At 49.3% G+C, this 25,054-nt stretch overlaps 1 protein-coding gene across 1 annotated transcript in view; it reads right to left on the bottom strand.

Moving 5' to 3' along the window:
- Window positions 1-1,201: 1,201 nt before the first annotated feature.
- Window positions 1,202-25,054, bottom strand: part of LOC136967849 (NACHT and WD repeat domain-containing protein 2) — a 30,344-nt gene continuing 6,491 nt past the window's right edge. Inside the window, exons 3-8 of the mRNA XM_067261813.1 lie at window positions 23,726-23,814; window positions 16,857-16,973; window positions 9,819-10,022; window positions 8,761-8,911; window positions 6,754-7,343; window positions 1,202-5,285 (exon numbers count right to left, since the gene is read on the bottom strand). Of these exons, the coding sequence (XP_067117914.1) occupies window positions 1,389-5,285; window positions 6,754-7,343; window positions 8,761-8,911; window positions 9,819-10,022; window positions 16,857-16,973; window positions 23,726-23,814 (5,048 nt within the window). The 3' untranslated portion in view covers window positions 1,202-1,388. The remainder of the gene's footprint in view (window positions 5,286-6,753; window positions 7,344-8,760; window positions 8,912-9,818; window positions 10,023-16,856; window positions 16,974-23,725; window positions 23,815-25,054) is intronic.

Genomic DNA, 25,054 nt, shown 5'->3' on the forward strand with positions numbered 1-25,054 from the left:
AGAAGTAGACATAAAATTATCCTCTGCGTCACCCTCAACTTTCTAAAAAAAACATTCCTAAGGTGCTCACAAAAATATGAAATTGTTATCACACGCTATCATATTTAATGTGAAACTATGTACTCGTTGCTCACTATCTAATCCATCAAAGCCACCAAAACAAACACACAAAAATAAGATTAGATGTTTTAAGGCGCTGATGTATGATAAGATGCTATAGTGTATGCTCAGTAGTGGTGTTGCTCTCCAAACTGACCCGACACTAAGTTGTAGGTGCAGGTAAGCGAATAAATAACAAAAAACTTTTTTTCAAGAAGTTGCACAAATGTCTACACATTTTTATATAAAGACAGCTTACATCTTAAACCAATCTTAACACTGAACAAAAGCTCCTGCAGGTAGCCTAATTAATGTAACCCCTTCAATCTTTGATTACATTTCTAACATACGCTATTATGGTTCTATGTACAGTTCTGGTGCTTAAAAACTTTAATTTCAAGTCTGCAAATGCTCTTTTGCAACTTATAGCAGCTGTTGCGTAACCCACAAGACATAAAAGTCGCTGTTTAAAAAAAAACAATCTTTGCAATGTACCCTATTGATAACCATCACAAAACAGCTGCTTAACATTGCGCATCCGCAATTGATTTTACTGCACTTTGCTTCGGCGAGGTATACATTTTCAAGCACCCGAACTGTTCTATGTTTACAAAGTCCCTGCATCTTCATAAATCGCAATAATTAGCAAAAAAAAAAGAAAAAAAGAAGACATTTTAAAATCCAGGCACTCACTTTGATTGCATTAAGCACAACATAACATTTTTAAGGAGTTGCACAAATTGCAGCAGCCAAGATATGTACACATAGCTATATAATTCTTCCAGTTTGTACAGTACTAATCGATGGTATCTAAATAAACATAAATACACATCTTCAGAACAAAGATATGGCTTAATGTGTGCACAATGTAAATAAATAAAATACATGTATAAGGAAGAGTGGTCATTTCACTGGAATGGCTTTGGAAATGTTTAAACTGAGACATTTGAACATCAATCTTGTTCTTCAAATGCAAAAGGACACGTAATGGCAAACTAATATATCTCATAAACAGTTAAATGATCTTTTTTTTCAAATAATAAAATAACTTTTTAAGTTAAGTCGTTACTTAAAAATACGTCTTCTAACAGTCATTGTATGAAAAACAAAACCAAAGTAATATCATATAGGTCGTAGTATTACATGACTTGAGTGCAGCGTTATAGGAGTCGGCCCATAAACTACCCAAAGGGCTGACATCTGCAGCTGAATCAGGTGGCTGTAAACATGAGTCAACTGCAACCCCGTAGAAACCCTCCCCCTAGCTCTCCGAACCGTCACACCGCCTCTTACTGCAGCAGTTCACTTTTCTTCGTAGGCGTCGTGGTCTCGGCTTCCCCCGAATCGGATACGTTGATGGGGCTGTCTCTGGAGAACACCTCCGTCGACTCCCTCCACACGCAGTCGGCGATGCTCTTAAAGGCGTGGTTGCCGCACTTGGGACGCACCTTCTGCGAGGCGTTGTTGACGATCTGACGGCTGTTGGAGGTGGCGATCTTGATCTTGAGGGCGGCGTCCACGCGGTCCACCACGGTGTACGTGCCGATGCTTCCGTCCTCAAAGCCGATGATGATGTTTAAAGCCCGCTGGGAGAGGCAGAGGAAGGTCGGCGTCTTGTAAAGAGAGCACGTGCCGATGCTCTTGCCGTCCGCCAGGCGCATCACGATCAGGTTGGACACGACGCCCGCCTCGTCGTCCTCCTCACAGTTCCGGAAGCAGACGTACACCAGGTACCGACCGTCTCTGGAGAGCTTCTGCCTCCAGATGATGCCCGCGGCGTGGACCAACCGTAGCTTTCCACTGTGGAGGTCTAACACATTGATGTTCTCGTCACCCTTGGAGACGATGCCGAGTTTTCCATTGGGGGAGATCTGGAAGTCCTCCAGGTTCTTGAGGAAGTTGGTGGGCAGTTGGACACGCCTACAGACGGACTCATCCGCAACACTCCAGATGAACACGGTCTCTGTGGATGTGATGAAGACCACAAAATCGGGACAGTCTGGAATGAGTTTGAAGTTGACGATGGTAATGCCATCATCGCAGACAAACTTTTTGGACACACTGCCTGACCAGAGGCTGACAGCGAGAAGCTTGTTTTTAGTGGCTCCAACTAGAAAGGTGTTGGCGGTGGTTATCAGTGCATTCTGAAGGGTCACCAGAATATTGCACACCTTGTGGCCTGTGGCAAGCCTCCAGACTCTGGAAGCATTCTGCTCGCAGAGGGACACAACAAATTGATCATTGTGGGTAATGAGGAGCTGGGATATCTTCTGTCCGTTGATGCGGAAGATGTTTTCTCCTGTGGCAGTTTGCCAGATGTACTGGCTGCTCTTGTCATCTGAAGTCACCATGAGGTCACCAGAGGAGGTTAGCACACAGTTCTCCACCAAGCCCTCGTGCTTGTAAACCGTCTCGATGAAACCTGTGTTAAAATTCCACTTGTGGATTGACTCGGAACCATCCATAGTAAACACATAGTCTTCTCTGCCAGAGAGTTGTAAGGTCTGAATCCTCTTGCCTGTTTTGTCAATATTGGACATGGCAGTGATGATGTCAATGTCCCAAACTGAGAGGACCCCACTGCTGGCTACAGACAGAAGCATGTTATGGTGGGTGGACTTGATTAGTTTGACGATGGCCCCTGAGATCTCGATTAAGCTGGCCATGCACTGCCCGCTATCCCTCCTCCACACAAAGATGGACGAAGTGTTCTCCATGGAGGCGACGATGCTTTGGCCGTTTTTCGAGAGGACGGCGGCCACGAAACGTTCCGTGCGCTTGGCCTTAAACTTCTCCACCATCTTCCAGACCTTGGTGTCAAGGACCTCAATGCTCCTGGCCTTGCAGATGAGGATGGAGCGCTGATCCTCAGACAGCTCGATGCCCACCACCTCACTCTCGTCTCCTCTGCAGTCGTAGTCCTCCATCAGGCGGGGAGCGGTAATCTCTTTGGTGTTCCACACCGACAAACTCCCTTCGTTGTCGATCATCACCATCTGGTGAAGGGTGTCGAGGACTAGAATGGACTTGACAAAACCACCGGAAAATTCAGAGGTCACGGTGGCAAGCTTGTCTCCACTGCCAAGATGAAAGATGGACGTGGTGTTGAGGTACTGTCCACAGAAAGCATACATTCCATCCGGAGAGCATTGGACGCAAGTGACCTCATACCAGCAGTGGAACTGGTACAGAGGCCAACCATAAAGCAGGTCGATGACATTGACATCTTTACTGGCCTCTAACCAAGCTAGCGCGTGGTGACTAGACAGGGTGAAGCCGTTGATGAAGGTGACCCCTCCGGTAATGCCGCCATGCTTGGACCCCTTGATATCCACCTCCGACAGCAGGCAGGACTTGTGGTTGTCGTAGATGAGCAGGGTGTTCTTGGTCGTGGCTACCACCAGGTACTTCTCGTCCGTGGTCAGTCGGATGCCGAGCACGACTGACTTTGCCGTGTCGATCTGGCGGAGGAGCTGCCGGCTCTCCACGTCCCAGGTGCTGACGGATCCGTCCTCCAAGGCCACCAGTACAATGTTAGGGGCCAAGGTGGGCAGAATCTCCACTATCTGCATGTAGCTCGAGCACAGAGGCAGCCTCTCTGGACTGTAGGTGACGTCCATGGAGGAGTGGAGGGGCACAATGGAGCAGTACTTTGGTCCGTCTTTGTCGCACTCGAGGAGGAGGTGTCTGAGCTTGGGGAGGGAGGTGACCACCGGGAGGAGCCTCTGTTGCAGCTCTGCAGACAGCGACGCCGGGTTCTTCATCACCTTCACCTTGATGCTGCGCAGTGTGGAAGCTAAGAACTTCAGTTCCTTCTCTTGGGAGTAGCTGTAGGCCAAGTCAATGTCAGTCAGGGCCTTTTCAAACTGTCCAATCTTGATCATAGTATACAGCCAGCTGAAGTTCATGATGACGCCGAACATGAGGTCGTCTGTACGGCCGCTCCGGGTCAAGTGGTAGAGGAGCTCGGTCATTTTTCTGTGGTTGACAAAGAAGATGTCAGGTTCCAGAAGGTTGCATTGGAACACCCAGGGCTGCTCCGGAGTCTGCCTGTCGTAAGAGTACTTCTCCGAGGATGCTTTCTCGTGAGACGGCTGATGGTGGGGGTTTTTATGCTGCGAGATGTTGAGCGAGGCAAAGTGGTTGTTGTCGCAGTGGAAGATCTTCTTCCTGCCGCCCGACCACGCCCCCAGGAAGTACTCTGCCAAGAGGCTGTGCATCTGGTGGACATCCTCCTCATTGCTGAGGTACAGCTTCTGGGCAATGAGGTGGAGATGTCGGTTGGCCCACACCATCAGGGTCACGTTCCGTACCTGCCGCTCGATCAGATACCCCTCCAGCTCCTCTTTCAGCCTCGCAACCAGGTCGTACGAAATCCTCAGGGGGTTCTTGAGGTTTGAACTCACCATGATATCACTAAGAACACTGTTATCCAATGACAAAATGTCCTCCAACTCGACCTCAGTCAATCCCGCCTTGGCCATGGTGATGTAGCCCAGTGCTCTGAACACAAACCTCTGCCCTAGCTTGTTCTCCACGGAGTAGAAGAGCTGCTCGATGCTCTCGTGAACCGTGGAGCACAGTGACTTATCGTCCACGTCTTTATGGGACCTCCAGTGGACCACCTCACGGTAGATGAGGTTGACAAACATAGGGAGGGTGCACTTGGCCAACGCTTCGTTGACGTAGATCTGCTGACCCGACGTCACCTTCCTCTTGACCCCCAGCAGCTGCTGCTTGAGGGTCTGGCTGCAAGCCTTGCGGTCTCTCTGGACCAGCTCCACGTAGCGCCCCTCGTCGTGGACGAGGTGCCGGAGCTTCTGCAGGATGCCGTACTTGTTGGGCAGGGTGGACACCACGACGCGGACGGTGCGGGGCAGGTGGACGGGGAGCCACCACAGCTTGCGGGCCTCGTCCGCTTCGGAGAGCTGCTCCAGGGAGTCCAGGACGATGACCAGGGGCCGGTGGAAGGAGGACTCTCCCAGGAGGTTGACCAACAGCTCTCGCATCTCCTGGATCTTGTTGGGCAGGAAGTGGATGAGGCAGCGGTAGTTGATGGCGATCTGCTCACAGATGCTCTGGAGGAGGGTGCGGAGGTCCAGGGAGAAGTCGGAGGAGCCGATGAAGCGGACGATGACCACGGGGTCGGTCTCGGGTCCCAGTTCCGTCTGGAGCCACGTGTACGCCTACCAATCAAGAAGGGAGGGAGAGAGAGAGAGAGAGAGAGAGAGGTAGGTAAGGTTATGGTAATAGATGGGAAATTTAGGGATGAATTATTTATAAGGTTCAATACTTGGAAATTTAAAAAGCAGCATTGCCACAAGGTAAACCACGAAAACATGCTCGTGCTCAGCTGTGAATGCTCGCAATTATAAAATACTTTTTGACACTTTGACACTGATCATGAGCTGCCTGGAGATATCTCCCAGTTAGGCACTGCCTGTTTGTGTGTGTATGTAAGTGTTTGAGAAAGAGAGAGATAGCAAGACGAGGATGAAGAGAAAGATTGTGTGTGCCCAAGAGGGTGTCTGTGTGTGCATGACGCGCATTGTTGTAGTCCGGGGAGAGATCTCAGGTCTCAGAGTTATCGGAACAGAACAATAGAGTGTATCCCTTACTTTCCTTCCCCAAAACAATACTGTTTACCGTTAGCTATATAGGATCCCTTTTGGCCACACAACGAACAGGGTGAGACCAAGAGAAAACAGGGGCATTAGACGTACTGCTTCCCCCAGAACAAAAACATCTGTGGAACGTGGACACATCTGGAGCTTTTAATCTGAATGCAATGTATGATTTTACGACAAACTGTGTGCAAGGGAGACATATTATATTGAGATCATTTTTAAGGGTTTTAATCGGCTCTCAATCCATCAATTCTACTGAACTATGACATAGTGTTATAGTCGTTCATACCTTCAGTGGGTCTGCCCTCAATCTATACACAGCATTATTCACCTCCGTGGCTCTCGACTCGCCGCAGTAACTCTCTCCTACTGCCTTTTAAGTGAATGAGGGGGGAGAAATCCTCAACACGATGGAGCGCAGAATGAAAGTGTGCTAGTTTGGCTTTCATCCCAAATGTGTGCGGTTCAGTCAAGCGTGGCTCCCTGCCCATATCCCATAAAGTAAATCACTTAATCTTACAAGAAGGCAATTTCGAGGCATCTATTAGAAAGGTCAGTGAGGCTGGGGAGAGCCGCGGGCACAGACTGGGAACCTGCAACATGACCCTGATGTAGCCGGGCAACCAAATGGCAGATAGACGGCGGGGCCATGAGTGAACAGGGACATACACACGCACTGTACACATACAAAACATCCACATGCATTCAGGGATACACCTGAGGTTATGAGCATCAGTGTACAAATGGCCCGCTAATACGGAGATGGTTACCACGTGTTTTTGGATGTTAAAAGCATGCACAGCCCTTCGTTTTTTATTTGCGTGTGCAGTGACATGCCCAAATACACGTTATTTCTGTATTTTTCTCCCTCACACACCCATGTCCACAAAGTGAAGAATGCTCAAACCGACTCTGGCACACTGGGATTCCCCAAGTCAAACCCATGCACGCCCATCCTCATACAATGCATCCTTATTCTGTTCCCAACAGTGCGGGACCCATTTCACCCATTCCATGTCTGTCTCACCTGTTTGGCGACCTCAGCAAGCAGTAGGGTCTTGCCCGTGCAGGGACCTCCGTACACCACTAGAGGCATCATCCTGCTTCCTTTGGATGGCAACAAATACTCCTGCATGTAATCCAGTGACTCGCTCTTGTACTCGTAGAAGGAGGAGAGCGTTTTACACAGGGACAGATGCTGGATGATCTCGTCGTAGAGCGGGTCGGTTTCCGTGTCGAAATTCTGCTGGACCGTGGCCTGGATGATGTCCACCATGTCCTCGTAAAACTGTTTACACAAGCCTTCCACGTAGTGACTCTCCACTTCCTGGGAGTAGCCGAGCTTCATGTCGCAGTGCGTCACCGAGGAATAGACGCGCAGGTTGGAGGCGGCGACGATGGTGGGTATAAACTCATCCCGTACCTTTAAGAGGCGCTCGTATGCTTCCTGGTTCCGCATGACACGGTCTGCACTGACCACTATGTCCATGTAGCGGGCCATTTCGGGCAGCTTGGCGTGGCGGTCGAAATTGGAGATCTTGCGGATGTAGCAAACGCACTTCTTGAGGAAGGCAGGGGTTTGTTTGCCTAAGGCAAAATCCAGTTCATCCTCTAAGGCTGAAAGATGGAAAAAAAGAAAAAGGTTACTTGAATGTGGAAGAAAACAATTATAAAACTACCCTCATAGAGACTTTTGGGAGGTACAAGTGCAAATTAAAAGACACGAGCACCGAAATATGATTCAAACTATGACGTGAAAGAAACGTACTGCCTCAATAAAGAGAGTAGTGCCACAAAACACAACGTGCTGTAATGTTGTAACAGGCGTCAGAACTAGTCCTCAACACACACAAGGCATCATTTAGTGTCTTTGAATCAAGCTGGGGAGATTTCCAAAGTCTTTAGGCCCATCTTTAGCCAGCGTTTAGACATGTTTTCCCCTAAGCCTTTTTAAAGGAGAAACATGCTTGATACAATCACATAATCCCGGATTGCAGCTTTATCAAAGAACCCCCAAAGAGGCAGCGTGGCTGAAAGTCTGCCAGAATCTCCACAGCACAGTATCACTCACTCTGCAGCCTGCCACCGCAAACCAAGGAGGCAGAGCAAATAATGGAGAAAGGAATAAACGACGAAAGCTGCTGGAGGGAAAAATGGAGCTTCTGTAAGGAAAAGCGCTTCTTTTGATGCTGCATACTCAATTAACTGGCATACCGGCTGCATTTTCCTTGCACAATAGCCCGGCTAGCCTTTGAACAAAATCAAACGCAGAAATCTGCATGGCAATTAGTTAAATGACTGTGTGAATTCTTAATGTAGGTTGCATTTATAAATCACAGCGGGCAAACATATTAAGGAAAAAACGCATCAACAAAAAAACTGTTGTAAAAAAATGTAAAAGAAAAGTCGGGTAAAACACAGTTTTCTCCTTTCATGGGCTCCAAAAGCTAGACTACAAAGAGGAACGGCAGGATCCCTTGTCGCCAAAACCCCACAGCCACTCCATATTGGATGCGAGTCTTAGCACCGTAGCCAGAATGGGTAAGAAGCGCATCAATGAAAAGGAATAAACTCCCTCTTGTCCTCATCCTCAAACAAGTTCTGGTGTCCAGTGAGATCTGAGAGGAATGGATCATCCCAAATGTAGTGACCTGGTCTAATTAAAGACTTATCTGGAGCAATTGAGGGCAGACCTATTTTACACAGCATGACTGGGAATTGGGATGAGGATAGATTAAGGATGGATGAAGGATTGTTTTAAAGGAAGTAAATTGTACATCTGGGCCTGGGATTCCTGTGAATTGAGTGGATACCCCTCCAATCCAATCTGAATAGCGATATAGAACATATTACGAATGTGTGTGTGTGTACTGTAAGAATTCATCCAAAATATCCAGGAAAAATAAGGTGCTTAGTCACTCTGTTTCATGGGAAAATACAAGTTCAAATGATCCCGACGCATGTCCAAAGACAACGGCAAAAGGTGTCTCAATGGGGATATACAATCTCTGACGAGCGACTCCATCTTACTGACCAGAACAGAGGAACTTCTTGGCCTGAGCGCTCTTCATGGTGCCCTTCTCCTGAAGCTGGAGGACGGAGGTGCGGAAGATCTTCTTGATCTCCTCAGACACGGTCCTCCAGGCCTTGTCGTTCTTCGTCTTGGCCGCGCTGCTGGACTCCATCTGGGTTGGACAGAGAAGAGGTTTCATGTCAAAACCGATCCAAATGTAGAATAAAATGGGTGTTTACACTCTTTCAATGCTCGCATTTGTTTAATTCCGAAGCGACACTCACCGTCGATACTACGTAGAAATATGAACTTGAATGTGCTGAATAGGACTTGTTAGAAACGGGTGTGAACGCCCTGTGGTTTTCTCATTTTCCTCCAGACATGACACAGCACTACATGTAGCGACACTGGCTCTAACTTGGAGCTAGCATTCACTGTGTGAAAAATGGCCACGGTAACAATCTAATTGATGGCTGCAGATAAGCTTCAAGCCATAGAAAGCCAACTCACAGCTGGCCAGATAACCAGCTTTTCAGAAAACAGGCCAATTCTTTATAGGTCCTTTAAAGTTTCCAACAAGGTGGAGTGATGTAATGCAAGGGCTTTGAATTGGAAAAGTTTAAGTTTTGTTTCAAAGTAGCTACGCTGACAGTTATTGTGAAATTAGTTTTACTGGTTAGTTTTACAGAGACTGTAAAAGCTTTCATAAATGTGATCTCAAGGGCAGGAATTTATGAGGTTGCCCAGGACAAACACACAAAAGAAACTTGACAACAATAAAACATAAAATGTGATAGAATGGAGTATATCAATGGGTTATTTTCAGTCAATATCTATGTTATATACAAATATATATATATTGTGTAACATTATATTACACAATGTATTAGTATTATTAATATTAGGAAGATTCTGATTGAGCAAGGAATCATTCCAATAATGATTCTTAGTACAGAACACAGACTTATTGTGTTTAGATATTTGGAATTACAGGGCCCGTGGTTCTGGAAGAGTTTCTGAGTTTTAACAGGGCTTCAAGGTACTTTGAGCTTGCAGTGTTTGAATAGGTCAGGACTTACCGAATTCTGGTAGTTCTTCAGCATTTGGGCTTTGGGTTTGAGGTAGTAGGCGGGCGGGACTGAGTTCTCATCCCTGCAGTACCACTCTTCCAGGATGTGCGTGTCCAGGCCCGCCTCCACAGCTGCATCCAGGATCATCTCAAACTCGGCAGACTCCACCTCCCCTGGCATACGGATGCTGCCGTACTTCTCTCCCACGAGCCCCTGTTGGAGAGAGAGAGAGAGAGACATCCAGAGAAAAGGGGTGAGAGGGAGCGAGAAGGAAGGAAAGATGGCGAGCAAGCGAGAAAGAGAGGATGAGAGGGGGAAAGAGATGGTCGACAGTCATCATCTTCGACCGAGACCTTGACACTGGGTTGCCATCTCTGAGTAGCATACACCCCGACTGAGTAGCATACACCCCGACTGAGTAGCATACACGCCGACTGAGTAGCATACACCCCGACTGAGTAGCATACACCCCGACTGAGTAGCATACACCCCGACTGAGTAGCATACACCCCGACTGAGTAGCACACACCCCGACTGAGTAGCACACACCCCGACTGAGTAGCACACACCCCGACTGAGTAGCACGCACCCCGACTGAGTAGCACGCACCCCGACTGAGTAGCACGCACCCCGACTGAGTAGCACGCACCCCGACTGAGTAGCACACACCCCGACTGAGTAGCACACACCCCGACTGAGTAGCATACACCCCGACACACTGGGTGTTTGCGTGTGCGCATGTACACCAGAGTAGTCTTTCATGGAAGTTCTTTGTGGAATCGCGGGCCTGATTATTATATATGATTCATTATATATGATTATGTTATATATGATTCAGTGAGCTGGACTTGGAAGGATTCAGGGTGAAAATACATTGAATCGACACACACACACACACTTACACAAACTTTGTACAGGAAGATGTCAAAGTTTTGAAGTAGCACTCGCTGTTCACAAGTAGACTGAAAGCACAGTCTAGGTTTGAGTATGTGCTCATGGTCATCCATTGAAAACATGCCCGCCGATTTGTATCAGATTTGCATCAGTGTTTGCTATTTGATTTAAAGGTACAATAGGTTCCTGAAAGAATCCCTCTTTGAACATGTTGTGTAAGCAACACAGACATCTCAGCACCAGTGGAATGTCAATATCTAATTTTTGAGCGGCCCCCTATTTTCCAGTTCCAGCAATTCTATTTCAATCGCCTTTAGCAAGGCGGGCCTTCCCCCATGGCTTATTTTGTGAAACCACCACCAATCAAACTCAAGCTGGAGGAAAGCATGGACGTTCAGACAAGGATTGTGGGCACCATTTCTCACATTCAACTTTTATTTGACAATGTGACCTATTGCAGCTGTAATAGAAGACGACCACAGTTTTGGATACAGGAATCAATATGGAAGAGCCCGTTCACATAGGCGGGCGAAAGAAACTATGCACGACTTGTGTCGAGTCTTCCTCGTCATAGTCCTGCTCACCACACCCACCATCATCACCACCGTCCCCCCGTCCCCCCCTCCCCTTCACCTGTCACCACTCACTGGCCCCCGCGCTCACCTTCATTCTACAACCACTCTGTCAGGGACAGCGATGACACATCACTATTACAAAACCAGACTGCTCCGAATAAATCAAGTCCTTCCACTGACACTTTCAACCGGCGCGTTCATTCTTCCATATCTGCCTCCCACCACATGTGCTATCAGCCCTTAGAGCGACGAGCCAGCATCTTGTCTTTCCCCCCTCTCTCTTCCTCCCTGCCACCAAGCAGCACGCGTTATGCTTTCTGAGTGATGGCCAATTCATTGCCATTAACGTTATTAGGGACAATTAGCAGCCTGGTCTTGATGTGAGTGGTTGGCTGCCCAGCGAGGGGAATGGGAGCGGAACATCACTGGAAAGAAAAGCCAATGGGTCCAGCTGATCTCGTCCAGCATGTGGAGCTCTGCTACACACACGCGCACAAACACGCAGACGCAGATACACACTCACGCTGACGCAGATACACACACACACAGACGCAGATACACACACACACACACACACACACACATGCAGACACGCAGACGCACACACTCATGCAGACACACACTCACACGCAGACACACGTGCATTCAGACAAACACACACAGAATGCCCTCCCCCACACACACACACACATTCTACCCACAAGGCAGCAGGAGGAACAGCCAGATGACTGTGAACTCTCTCAAGCAAGAATGATGTGCGGCGGGGTCGACTCGCCGACGGCAAAGGCACATCAAAGATAGCAACCGCCAGACCTCAGCATTCTGTACCCTGTCGGCCCTGACAAAGACCTTTTTGATGAGACGACTACCTAGCCAAGATCAAATGCGTTGCTCGTCTTCAGTTGAATTAAAAGGGGACGTTACCGAGCTATTTTCTTCTCCCCACGAACCAATTTAAGTCCGGCGGGAAATGGGAGTCAGGGCCTCAGAAATTGGCTTGGCACAGGATCTGAGGTCCAGAGGTGGAAGCGAAGAATGTTCTACAGGGCTGACAATCCAGCGTGGAAGCTGGGAGAGCTCACAGGGAGATTTCAACTCTCACCAGAGAGAGGATGTGGAACAACACGGTATTGTCCTCGTGACGACACACACACACCGGCAATCAGAGGAGACCATCAGCTGTTTTTCAAAGCAGTCGGGTGTCAGTGTGTGTGTGTGTGTGTGTGGTAGAGCTTTGGGAGAATGCTGCAGTTTGTCATCGGGGGATAGAGACGAGATGGGATGAGAGCTGAACTAAGCTGTGGCGAGGGGAGAGAAAGGGAGAGATAGGGGGCGGGAGGGAGGGAGGGCCAGTTAGGGAGAAGGAGAGAAGTCATTCTCTGAGCTGCTGACACAGTCTCTGTCAGCTTGCCTCGCGGAGATAGCAGGGAAGGACAGTGTGGGTGACTGAGAGTGTGTGTGCATGAGTCAGGTGGCTGAGCGGTGAGGGAATCAGGCTAGTAATCCGAAGGTTGCCAGTTCGATTCCCGGTCATGCAAACTGATGTTGTGTCCTTGGGCAAGGCACTTCACCCTACTTGCCTCGGGGGAATGTCCCTGTACTTACTGTAAGTCGCTCTGGATAAGAGCGTCTGCTAAATGACTAAATGTAAATGTGCAAAGATGGAGTGGCTGATGGCAACGACGTCAAATGAACAGACAGCAGTGGGCTCAAATACACACATCCACCTCCCAAGCACACACACACACACACACATATGCAACACATACATAACCTCCCTGGCGTAGACAACCCACAAGCAAACACACAAAGCAGCATTTATATCACACAACCCTACACAGTGAGGCAACCTCAACTTACTTCCTCTTACCCTCTCTCTCTCTCTCTCTCTTTCTCTCTCTGTCTCTCTCCACACTCTTTTGTTTCCCTGCTGCCCACTGAACAGTTGAAATTGCCTCTCTTTCTCTCTCTCTCTCTCTCTCTCTCTCTCTCTCTCTCTCTCTCTCTCTCTCTCTCTCTCTCTCGCTCTCTCTCCACACTCTTTTGTTTCCCTGCTGCCCACTGAACAGTTGAAATTGCCCACATATTCCCCGGGCAGTGCTATCGCCTGGCACTCCTTTCTCCACAGAGAACAGAGCGGGTTAGGAGCTCACTCACCCACGGTCGCTGAAGGCCTCCACAGCATGACAACCTCATCTGGGTTTTTGGCGGGCGGGCGGGGGGGGGGGGGGGAAGATTGAGGGGGAGGGATGAGGAAGTGGCCCAGAGGTGTCTGTAGAGAACTTCTTATTGCACTTAGCGCCCCCCAAAATGAAAAGCTAGCACTTCAAAGTGACAATGGCCGAAAGCGAGCGATAGGGCTGCGGCCAAATTGTGGTCCCATTTTTAGACACCCCGCCCCCCACCCACACCCCACCCCCACTCCTGTGTACCTTGTTTTTCTCCTTCTGCCTCTCCCCCCCCCCCCTCCCTCACACCATGCTAAGTGCACTTCGTCTGATGAGATCCTCTGCGCGAAGCAGGGAGAACAGCGGGCTGTATCAATGGACGAATCAATCAGTCACTTGGGCTATTAAACAGCGCTCAATCAACGCCCGCCATTCCACCAGGCGCTGCGGCTTGAAGGCGGAGGGACGCGGGCAGGAGAGGGACCGGAATCACGCTGCTCGAACACAAGGTCTTTCACCTGCCGTACAGCCCTCGCCAGTAGTTACATCATGGACAATGAATAGGAATATTGATACTGTAAGTCACCCATTCGCATGACGGCAGATAAACCTCTCCTGTTACACGGAGCGAACAAGAGGATACTTTCTTTTAATCAGGTGAGAAAGAGGAGCGAAGGGGGGGAAAAGCGGGGGAACTAGAAAAACAACTAAATGCTGTATAGTAATGTGTCCTTGAGGGCATCCGGAAAGGGTCATCGTTTTACATAAGGGAATATGAGAATGTCTACTGAGAGAGATAGAGGGGGGGAAGTTAGAGAGGTAGAGAGGGACAGACATGGATCATTGTCATGCTTAATCTCGGGGTCAATGACACCATCGCCATGCCAACCTCTCCCATCGCCATGGAAACAGGCTTTATTGCACCGACAGGTTGGTTGGAAGGCCTCCCCCTAACAGGTGCGTGTTTGTGTGCGCTCGTGAATGTGCGTGCTTGGTGACCTTGTGCCGCCACCTGTCTTGTATTTGTGGGTGTCGTCTCAATCCGTAACTGCAGGCCATTCAACTGTCAGAACGAGACACTCCGACAGTATTGTATTCAATCGGGTAGCTCTCGTGGGTATGGGGGAGGAGGAGGAGGAGGAGGAGGGAGACAGGGCAAGGAGAATGGTCACTTGGGCCTGTGAGTAACGGCTCTCTTCGTCGTCCGGCGAGGTTTTAGACGTTGAGTGTCCGTCTCTATCCATGTCTCCGGATCCTGTTCGGTATGAGACGCGTCCGACCCACAGTGGCCCTGCCGCAGTCAATCTGGTACAAATATAGGTTTCCTTTTGTCGGGAGGAAGTAAATAAAGAAGTAAATAAAGAGGGCACACGACACGACGTCTACAAGAGCTCACCCGGAGCTGTCAACCAACCCCTCCCGCCCAACACCCTGCCCGTGCTTTGATCGAAGAACCATCTAACGACGCTCTGAGAAACGTGGAAAGGGAAACCGACGTAAACAACGCCCCCCCCCCTCCTCGAATCGAGGGACACCTCTCTAAAAATGGCTCTGAGAAGCTAGGCCAGGCCGAGTCCTCAGAGTCGGCGGCACGGCGACTTAAACGAGTTCGGCCCACGCCCTCGCCCCGGCCGCGCAATTACAAACGAGGCGTTAATGATTCATCGCTGGAGAGCGTCGGCGTGTGACGACAGTGTGTGTGTGTGTGCGCGGGCTGGGCAGGGCGTTGTTCTTGAGAGGGCTGTTTATACGTCGCAAAGTGAGGCTTATAACACCGAGGGAGATACACTTGGAACTGACCTCCAATCTTTTGTTGATGAGGAATAAAGTGATTGAAATGACTCATCCGCAGGGCCCGAGTGTGTCTGCGTCTGCGTCTCCGTGTCTCGGTGTTTCTGCATCCGTGCTACCGTATAATTACAGCAGGCGTCTCGAGACACACTGAGACCCTCCTTCGCTCTGCCCCTCTTATCCACCCACGCGCTCCTTAACTTATGATTGGTGTGTGGGGAAGTGTGTGTGTGTTTGTGTATCAGAGAGAGAGGGAGTGCGTGTGCCCGTCCATGACCTGTCTTATCCTGGTTCTTCTTTCCTTCAGAACCGGAGTCCTCACTCGTACTCCCAAGCGTGCGTATGGTTTGCGCGTGTGTGCGATTGTGTACATTTGCTTCTTGTTGTGTTTCTGTTATGCTGGCCAAGGCCAGGCAAGGTTAATATGGATCAGTGTACAAAGAGGCTCACCAAGCCTCCAGCGGCGCCCTCAGCACTGGGGAGAGGGCTCACCTGAGAGAGGGGGTCCAGCAGGGGACAACCGGAGGGGAGTGTGGAGAAGGATGAAGGTAACAGGAGAAAGAGAGAGCGAGAGAGAGACAGAGAGAGAGACAGAGAGAGAGAACAAAGAGAGATAGACAATGAGAGAAAATGAGAGCTAGAGAGAGACAAATAAGAGAAAGACAGAGAAAAAAGGGAGAGACAAATAGTTAAAGAGAAAGAGAGAGAGAGAGAGGGATAGAGAGAGGGAGAGAGGGATAGAGAGAGGGAGAGAGAGGGAGAGAGAGGGATAGAGAGAGGGAGAGAGAGAGAGAGGGATAGAGAGAGGGATAGAGAGAGGGAGATGGAGAGAGAGAGGGATAGAGAGAGGGAGAGAGAGAGAGAGGGATAGAGAGAGGGATAGAGAGAGGGAGAGAGAGAGAGGGATAGAGAGAGGGAGATGGATCACCAGAGACAGAAGAATGTAGCGCTCCCCAGGGGGACTGAGGCTCCTCCTCTGCATAGACCCCCCCCACCCCAAACTGATCTCTCACCTCAATTACAACCCCATCCTCTGCCTCAGAATGGCTGCTCTCCCTTTTGAATAATTCACAATCAATCCCACACCTGCCTATCTAACTCTCCATCTCTCTCTCTCTCTGTTTCTCTCTCTCTGTTTCTCTCTCTCTCTCTCTCTCTCTCTCTCTCTCTCTACAGTATAGCCCAAACACCCATCTCTATATATCGATGCCTTTAGTCCCCTTAAACCTTTCTCATAACCGTGGAATTATAATTAATAAATTATATTAATAAATATGCATTCATGTATCTCAACGAATATATAAGGGTGTCAATCTCAGCAATTCACAAAGTGCATCTTGACTCTCCACTGTCCACCTGTCTGAGCTGGCAAGGTTGAACAACGGACATCCAACCAAATGCTTTTGGATGGATGGCTGAATGAATAGATGGGTGGATGACAGGTTGACAGAAGGAAAGACGGGCTGTCATCCAATTGCTAGGATGAGCTGTTCACACACACACACACACACACACACACACACACACACACACACACACACACACACACACAGGGACAGCTGCGGCATGCAAGGCACATGAATGCTTCTGAAGGCTGATTATAGAGTTCGTATACCCACAACAAAGCATGGACCTGCGGAGGTCTTCAGGCACTCCTCCAGCAGCTTCATCCTCAGCCGCTGGAGCTCAGGGCTGTCCCACTCCTCCGGGTCTATCCCCCAGTACAGGTCCACCACCTGGAGACACACACACACACACACACACACACAGAGAGAGTTAGACAACGATCGAAACCGTAGTGATTATGCAGCATGAAGCACAATGGATATTCTCGACGATCAGAAGCTGTGAGTCCTCCTCCAGCGGGCACTGTCTAGCGGTGTCTCATATGCAAATGCTTGCGGTATGTACACAGCGGCGTCCGCAAGGGCCCACCTGGCTCTGACACCTTCTCTCTGTCGGGGATTTCACCTTACCGCCCAGGGTAGAGCAGACGGGAGGAATGGAGTGCGACAGAAGACTTCCTGAACACACTTCTGTGCGTGTGTGTGTGCGTGTGTGTGCGTTTCGCTAGAGGGATCTCCCTCGACACATTTTTCAAAATCGGTGTCGCCGGCGTGGATAATTCCGACTGCAAACATGCCGCGGGGCAAATCTCCAGTGGGCACAGGGGGACTGAGTGGAAGAGAGGAGAAGGGAATCCGTAAAACGAGTGTGGCCACGCCAATCTGCTTCTGTCGAGGCCCCTTAAGGGAACAACCCAGCCCTCTGAGAACCCACAATCCCCTCCAGTACGTTCGCCTACATCTCCCAGAGTCCTGTCTGTTGGCCTACATTCAGCAAACGACAATACAGTGCTTTATACAGTGCTGTATTCTCTTAACAATTTTGTGCAGCTGAAGAGTTGGAGTGAGAGCTAAAAATGGTCTCTGTCTGGATCACTTAGCATTCAACTATTCACTGAAACTAGACAACCCCAAAAACTAGATAACCCATCTCACTGAAACAGGGGCGACAGTTTGATCGACATTCCACAGGGCTGCCAGTTCGGTCCCTGGGTTGGCAAGATTGCCCGTGGAGGGCTGGAGCTGGGCCCGTGTTCTTTGCCCGGACTGTTGTGTACCTGCGGGTTGCTGTGCTAGCAAGCACCAGTGGAGCCGGTCTCAAAGGCCCTCAGCTATGCAGATGCAGAGTGCAATCAGAGAGCAGTTCAAGTCTTTGACAGCTCTGGAAGCTTCCGCTCAACCACCTGCTGTCTCCCCGTCAAGCCGGCTGGCAGGGCAGGGAGACCACGTGACAGGGCTCTCAAAAGGGTTCAATGAAACGGTCCATTTTGGTAGGATGAAAAGTCGGAGCGAGCCTTCACTCACTTGATCTCCCGCTTTATTCGGGATTTCCAGAAATCTTTCAGCAAAAGTAGTTTGTACTATTTATTTGTCACGGCGGCCCTCGCTCGGATATTTTCAAGGCACCCTGTCAATCATCACTGAAGGCTGAAGGGAGTACAACAATGAAGTTGTGGGCATATGTGTCTATTTCATGTTGTGTTACTCTAACTTCTGAGACGTTTAGAAGAGAACACCACATCTGACATGAATATTTCATCTCACAATCGTCCCCCCCCCCCCCCCCCCCAAAGCAGAAGAAATAGACACACTTCTCCAGATTAAGCTCCCATCACAGACTCATAACACCCCGGCGTTGACAAAGAGTGAAGAGGGGTACTGGAGAGAAAGGCAGCCCGTAATAAAGAGGTTCTCCGGGGTCGGCGGGTGGGGAAGAGGGGGGGTCATGATTAAGAACCAAATGAAGACGTCAGTCATCGCCACCAAACACCATGGGGGAGGAGACAATGATTTTATTTCCCCTCGGACCGATACTCTACAAGCGAAAGAGGACAGGTGAGAGATGGAAAAAGAAGAGGAGTGGAGATATGAGATAGGAGAGGGGGGGAGATACTGTGGCTTGGAGAGGAGAGAGTCTGCGGAGGGAGTGTCGTGTTTAGAGAGGAGGATTAGGATGGGGGGGGGGGATTTTTCAAATGAGGAAGTTCCCTACAGGCGCAGGATTTGGGTGTTCTGAAGAGTCCTTATTTGTGCTCTGCACGTAGCTTTCTTTCTCTCGCGCTCTCTCTCTCTTCATCTCTTTCTCTCACTCTTTTATTCTCCTCTTGCTTCATGCGTCTCTCTTGATTTTCTCTCTCTCTCTCTCTCTCTCTCTCTCTCTCTCTCTCTCTCTCTCTCTCTCTCTCTCTCTCTCTCTCTCTCTCTCTCTCTCTCTCTCTTTCTCCCCCTCTCTTTCTCAAACCTTCCATCACAAAGATGCTGCTTACATAAGAACAGAATCAGCTTTTGCTAAGCAGCTTTTTATTGGTCGTGGACTAGGTTGGCCCTCGGGCAGGTCAAGTGCGGAGGAAGCACTTCTTTAGGTATTGAAGGTTAGTGATATTAAGTCTTCTGGACGAGGCCTGATATGGCCACAAGGAAAGGGTAGGAAATCAGGCAGAAAACTGAAAAATAACATCCACCAAAATCCCTTGAAGGCAACATAGAGTAAAACTAAAAATAGGCCTGCCACTAAAGGGAATATCTTAAAGCTGTTAATTTAACATAACCAGTATACAACAGTGAAGTATATAATGCCATGCAGGAATGAAGTTACGATTGAGACTATTTATTTTAATTAATAACATCAATAAATTATGTGAGCTCTTTTTGCTGAAGTTCTGCTACCAAGTGGGAATGTAAAAAATTTACTAACTTGAAATATACATTTGACAACAGCTGGCCTCATTATACCAAGAAAGCCGGCAAACAAATGTGGGAAAATAAAGCCAAAAAAAAAACGCTTTTACACTTTAAATATATCTCATTTACCTTGGCTTGCTGCGCCAGTACTCAAGATCCAAGATGACTTTATTTGTCCCATAGGAAATGTGTCTTGGGCACGAAGGCCTGAAGCATGGGAATGCACACAGTGGGCCTACAATGGCAGTGCAGTCACAGACACAAACAGACCCTCGAGGGAGAGCACTGACACGTGGGGCAATTAGAGCCAGCGGCTGACATTTTGGCTCTCCCGCCGGCGACGAGGTGAGAGGGTCCACGTGAGAAGAGCAGGGGGAAGACAAAGACATGGTTATACTATATTTTAATGAGACAGGGTCTGTCAGAAGACCCGCTCACCTCAGCATGAGAGGAGAAGGAATTAGGGATCTGCATTGTAATTGAGTTGCCAAACAAACTGTCACCCACTAAAAAGCAGGATAAAGACAGTATAGATTGATGTATTTGTGTCTGTGGAATGGCAGCTGTTTTCGAACTTTTACAGTCTATCTGGTGGAGGGCTGGAGGTCCAGGGATCAGTCGTCTGACCCCTAGTGGTAGCTGGAGAAACCAGGACTATGAGTGGTGCCGGCCTTGGACAATGAGGTCAATGGAGGGAAGGAAAGAGGGAGGGAAGGAGGAGAGATGCATGAGCGTAAGAGAGCAAGTAGGCAAGTAGAGACAGTAGGGACAAGAGCGTGTGACAGGCAGCAGGGGGAAAGGAAAACTCATGGATTGTTAGACTGGGACCGAAAGGAGACAAAGAGAGAGAGAGAGAGAGAGAGACAGAGAGAGGGAGAGAGAGCGAGAGCGAGAGAGAGACAGAGAGAGGGAGAGAGAGAGAGCGAGCGAGAGACTAGAGAGAGGGAGAGAGAGAGAGAGAGAGAGAGAGACTAAATATGACAGAAGACAAGGATGAATGGGAGAGACAAACGCCGCATGTTGCCCTGAAGCAAAAGTTGGTTGCGTAGACAATAATTAATACTCAAATCTAGGATATGATAATGCTATGGTAATTGATGTGATATGATTGAAGCCCTCAGACCGTTTGAAGCAATGAAAGAAGACCGTTTGATCTTTGAGCTGCAAGTTTCAAAGAAGCTTCTAGAACTCAGGAGAACAAGCAGAGTACGCGTGTCATGTCTACCGCTTGACAGTCCTCAGGGTGAAATGTGCGCCGAGGATGTGCGCTTTTCATCCAAAAACACCCTCAGAAAGGCCAAGAAAAAAGGGGGAAATAATCCCAAAACGCGGCTTCACAGGACGGTTTTGATACCTTCGCCTCGTCGAAACGATGTTCGGCGTCGTGGGCTGCGTTTTCCGACAAAGCCAAAATGACAGTCTTATTTCCTGTACTTTCAAAGCGCGCTGTGGGTCTATAATAGAGCGGGTGAATACGTTTTTGTGAAATCTAGTGTCACCTCTTGTCTGTCTCTCTCGTCTCGGTGCTGGTGCCGGGAGACCTCGCAGAGACGTTTGACTGACGGGCGTTAAACACCATCTCACGGAAGAGGCAGGGAAACTGCTATTGTAATTCCACAGCAGTAACAGGCGTGCGCATGTCTTTGTGTGTGTGTCTGAGTGTCTGTGTGTGTGTTAGTGCATGCGTGTGGTAGCGGCCCTGCCAAGACAATCTCACACTGCGGCTTCCGTCTTTCGGCGACAATAACAAAGAAACTCGGCACATCACGAGAGCGATTGTTCCAGCGTTATCACAGTGTAAACCCAGCAGATTGGCTGAACTTACGCCTGAGTTAAAATACCCACCACCCACGCCACCCTAATTGCTAGCTTCATGAAGGCGCGGCTCCGGCGAAGCAGTCGTTTTGGAAAGTGCATGTGCCTGCAAGTCATAGGAGATGGAGGTTGAGGCTGGGAGTAACACTAACTAAGTGAAATCAACACCTGCGACATATGCGCCCTGCGAAGTGAGCCAACGCTGTGCTGTACGACGCATGGAACCCCTTTCGAATCAGCCCGAGACAAACGTGTTTGAAACGGTAGAAGAAGGGTTTCGTGTGAGCCTTTAGAAGCCACCTTCAATAAGAGATTCCCCGTTTCCGCCGCTGTTTCCAATGAAATAGGACTTAAAAGTGAAATTGAAACCACCAGGCGGGCGCAACGGTGTATGATAATCATCAATATGTAATCCATTGCTTCCTGCGATGCATGAAGGCCTCCTGTTCTCTTGCTCAATTGTTCCCCTCACACACAAAGACACGTACACCGTGTGTGGAAAGCTGGACAACCCAACAAATGGAACAACTAAACCCATCCAGAGTTTGACTTGCCTGTGTGTGGCTTTGTATGTGTTGGTGTTTATGTACAAACAGATGGATATACAGTGTCTCTGCGTGCGCCTGTGAAAGTGGGGAATGGGTCTCTGTGTAATTGTGTGTGTGTGTGTGCGACGTGTTTGTGCGTGTCCTCCAGGGCGGTCCACTCTGCGGTGTGTGTTGACTGAATGAGGACACGCCGCCCCCAGGGTCCGACGCTGACGGATTCCCCTCTCCATCCCGTTAACGGGAGCGTTCCGCCTGAAAACGGAGTCAAGTGACGATGGGCTGAGGAGAATCGGGATTCGCCACGTGGAATCGACAGCTCAGCTGTGTGTGCGCGCGCGTGTGTGTGTGTGCGTGCGCACACATCCTGTACACCGCACGTTTCCATCCAATCCAGAGTTTTGAACTCTTTCCTCTCGACCCCCTGACCACTTGTTAAAGGTTGCCAGACCCATTTAGCATTTCCCCTTCTTCTGCCCTCCCCCCCAGATCCAGCATGCATTTCTCACACATCTCCTCCAGTCCCACAACGCAGATCCAGCATGTGCTGGCTCCAGTAAGGCCAGGTTTGGATGAGGCGCCAGGGAAGGTTAGAGACACAGGGGTGAGTCACAGATTCTTCTCCCGGGCTTCTCTGCATATCATAACACTAGCTCCCCACGACGGCAACATGACTCACAGGCCGGGCACGTGGCGATTCTATGAGCATTTCAGACTAGCGCCCCCTCTCGCTCAGACTAGCGCCCCCTCTCTCTCAGACTAGCGCCCCCCTCTCTCTCAGACTAGCGGCCCCCTCTCTCTCAGACTAGCGCCCCCTCTCTCTCAGACTAGCGCCCCCTCTCTCTCAGACTAGCGCCCCCTCTCTCTCAGACTGGCGCCCCCTCTCTCTCAGACTAGCGCCCCCTCTCTCTCAGACTAGCGCCCCCTCTCTCTCTCAGACTGGCGCCCCTCTCTGGCCTGGAGGGTTTACTGTGAGCAGTTGCATTACTCTTATATGGGGGTTTGGCGTGGTGTAGTCTAGAGATTCATAGACATGTTTGTGATATCAACAAACCATAGATACTGTGTGAGGTGGGTGCATTGCTTATTCATGACAGCCCCAATAGTTCATTTCTTCAAATGGAATCCCAGAGTTTATGCACACATGCTGTCTGCTCCTTGTTAACGGGCCCTTCCTACAGTCTTAACAGGCCGGCACATTTTGACGAAAGGCCATATTGTTAATATCCTGCAGTTTAAAGTCTTAAAGTACAAAGCACGGCGCAGTTTACCCCACAATGCATCGCATGTACGATATTAAAAACGAATCCATCCAGGAACAATCCTGGAGAAAAATCTCCTGGTTACTGTCCCAGATTCGGAAGAAAAAACAAATCACTGATATAGATCTCTTTGCACACCACGAACACCACCACCACCGGCCTGTTTGCTACAGTATGTAAATGATACTAATATCAAACAGCGCCACAGGGAAGAATGGGGCTGATGCATTCATGGAGAAGCACAACAAAGGCAGTAGGCGCTAGCATCTTATCTGAGACAGATATCCTCTGGTGTCTTCTGTGCCAGCTTATCTATACTAGCCTTCTGTATGCACAGAAGGAACGTGGGCCTCTGCATGCAGCTCGTCCCTGAGGCCCTGGCAGGACACGCAGTGTGATGTCCTGTAACGGTGTTTTCTCTGGTTGCACACGGTCGAGACAGCCATGTAAATCCAGTCAGGGGGGGGTTCACGCGGTCGATAGAGGTAGCAGCGGGGCTCAGGTCAAAGACATGTTTCTAATGCAGTGGAAATGCCCATTGGGGCATCAGGGGACACATCTTTCTAGGAATAGAAGATGGACGAAATGGATGGATGGGAAAAGGGTCGTTTGATATTACCTGGAACTCGATCCCGTAGTTCTCTCTGCAGAAGTCCCGTAGTTTAGGGTAGACATGTTCCTTCAGGGCGTTCCTCTCTGCCTCTGTGTCTGAAGGCAAGAAAACAGAATCTTTGTATTCCACACATGACTCAAAGCCTACAGTCACCACGATTAGTAAAGAAACGTCAACAACAAACCACATTTGATGCAGTTGATAGTCTGCTAATATAAATGATCAATATTACTGTATCATATGTATGCATCGCCACACAATTCCTGTATAAGGACACAGTTAACATGTGTGATGCATATGTGCATACCATATTTGATACACATTTACTATCAGTATTGGCTGTGAGTGGTTATGATCGCATGCACCATCTGAGCGCCATAACAGCACACTGAGCAAGCTGCAGTGCAACTTCCCTTAAGAACGAGCGATGGCCATATTGGTCTGTCGGCAGGGTGTTAAAATGAAGGCCTCTAGGTCATCCTTTTGTCCCACTTTCACCCCCCCCCCTACCTATATCCGTTCTTCCCCTCCTTCCTTTCCTCTCTTATTTTAGTCTCTCATGGGTCACAATAATCTGATAGGACAGGGGCCCATCCTCTTTTTTCTTCTCTCTCTCTCTCTCTCTCTCTCTCTCTCTCTCTCTCTCTCTCTCTCTCTCTCTCTCTCTCTCTCTCTCTGTCTCTCTCTCTGTCTCTCTCTCTCTCTCTGTCTCTCTCTCTCTCTCTCTCTCTCTTGTTCTCTCTCTCTCTGTCTGTCTTCAATTCTAGATGATGGACAGCCAGTTAAAAACAGAACATGCCCGACAGAAGGACAGCCGATTGGACGATGTGCACGACCGCGTGAACACACGTCACCCCGCCCCCCGCCCTCCCCCCCGCCGCCTTCAGATTGTGTCATGCAACAAAACCAAAAAGACGTCACCCAAACAATGCGTCATGTCTGGATCTGGTGTAATTCACGGTGTCACTGATTCACCATAAAGGGGGGGGGTGGGGGGGGGGGGGGGGGGGGGGGGGGCTTTCAAACCAGAATACAGACACAGGCCATCCCTCTCATGCAGATGGAGACAAATGACCAAGGTTGCACCTGTGTCTCATAACTCCCGTTGTACAGGAAAAACTTGGCACTGAGGGCTTGACATTTGGACGACGTCTGCTCTTAGTTGAGGGGGGGCGGGGGCACTCTGAAAGGCAGCCTTATAAAATCTAAAGTCCTGTCTCGGCACTTGTTCTCTGTCTCTCTGTTCTGCGAGCTCGCTGCCTTGTACGAAGCGTCGCGCTGATAACAGAACACCACTGCTCTTTTCATTGAGATCTGATGAGCTGGTGGCATGTT

Source organism: Osmerus mordax, chromosome 23 (genome assembly GCF_038355195.1).
Source record: "Osmerus mordax isolate fOsmMor3 chromosome 23, fOsmMor3.pri, whole genome shotgun sequence".
NCBI lineage: Eukaryota > Metazoa > Chordata > Actinopteri > Osmeriformes > Osmeridae > Osmerus > Osmerus mordax.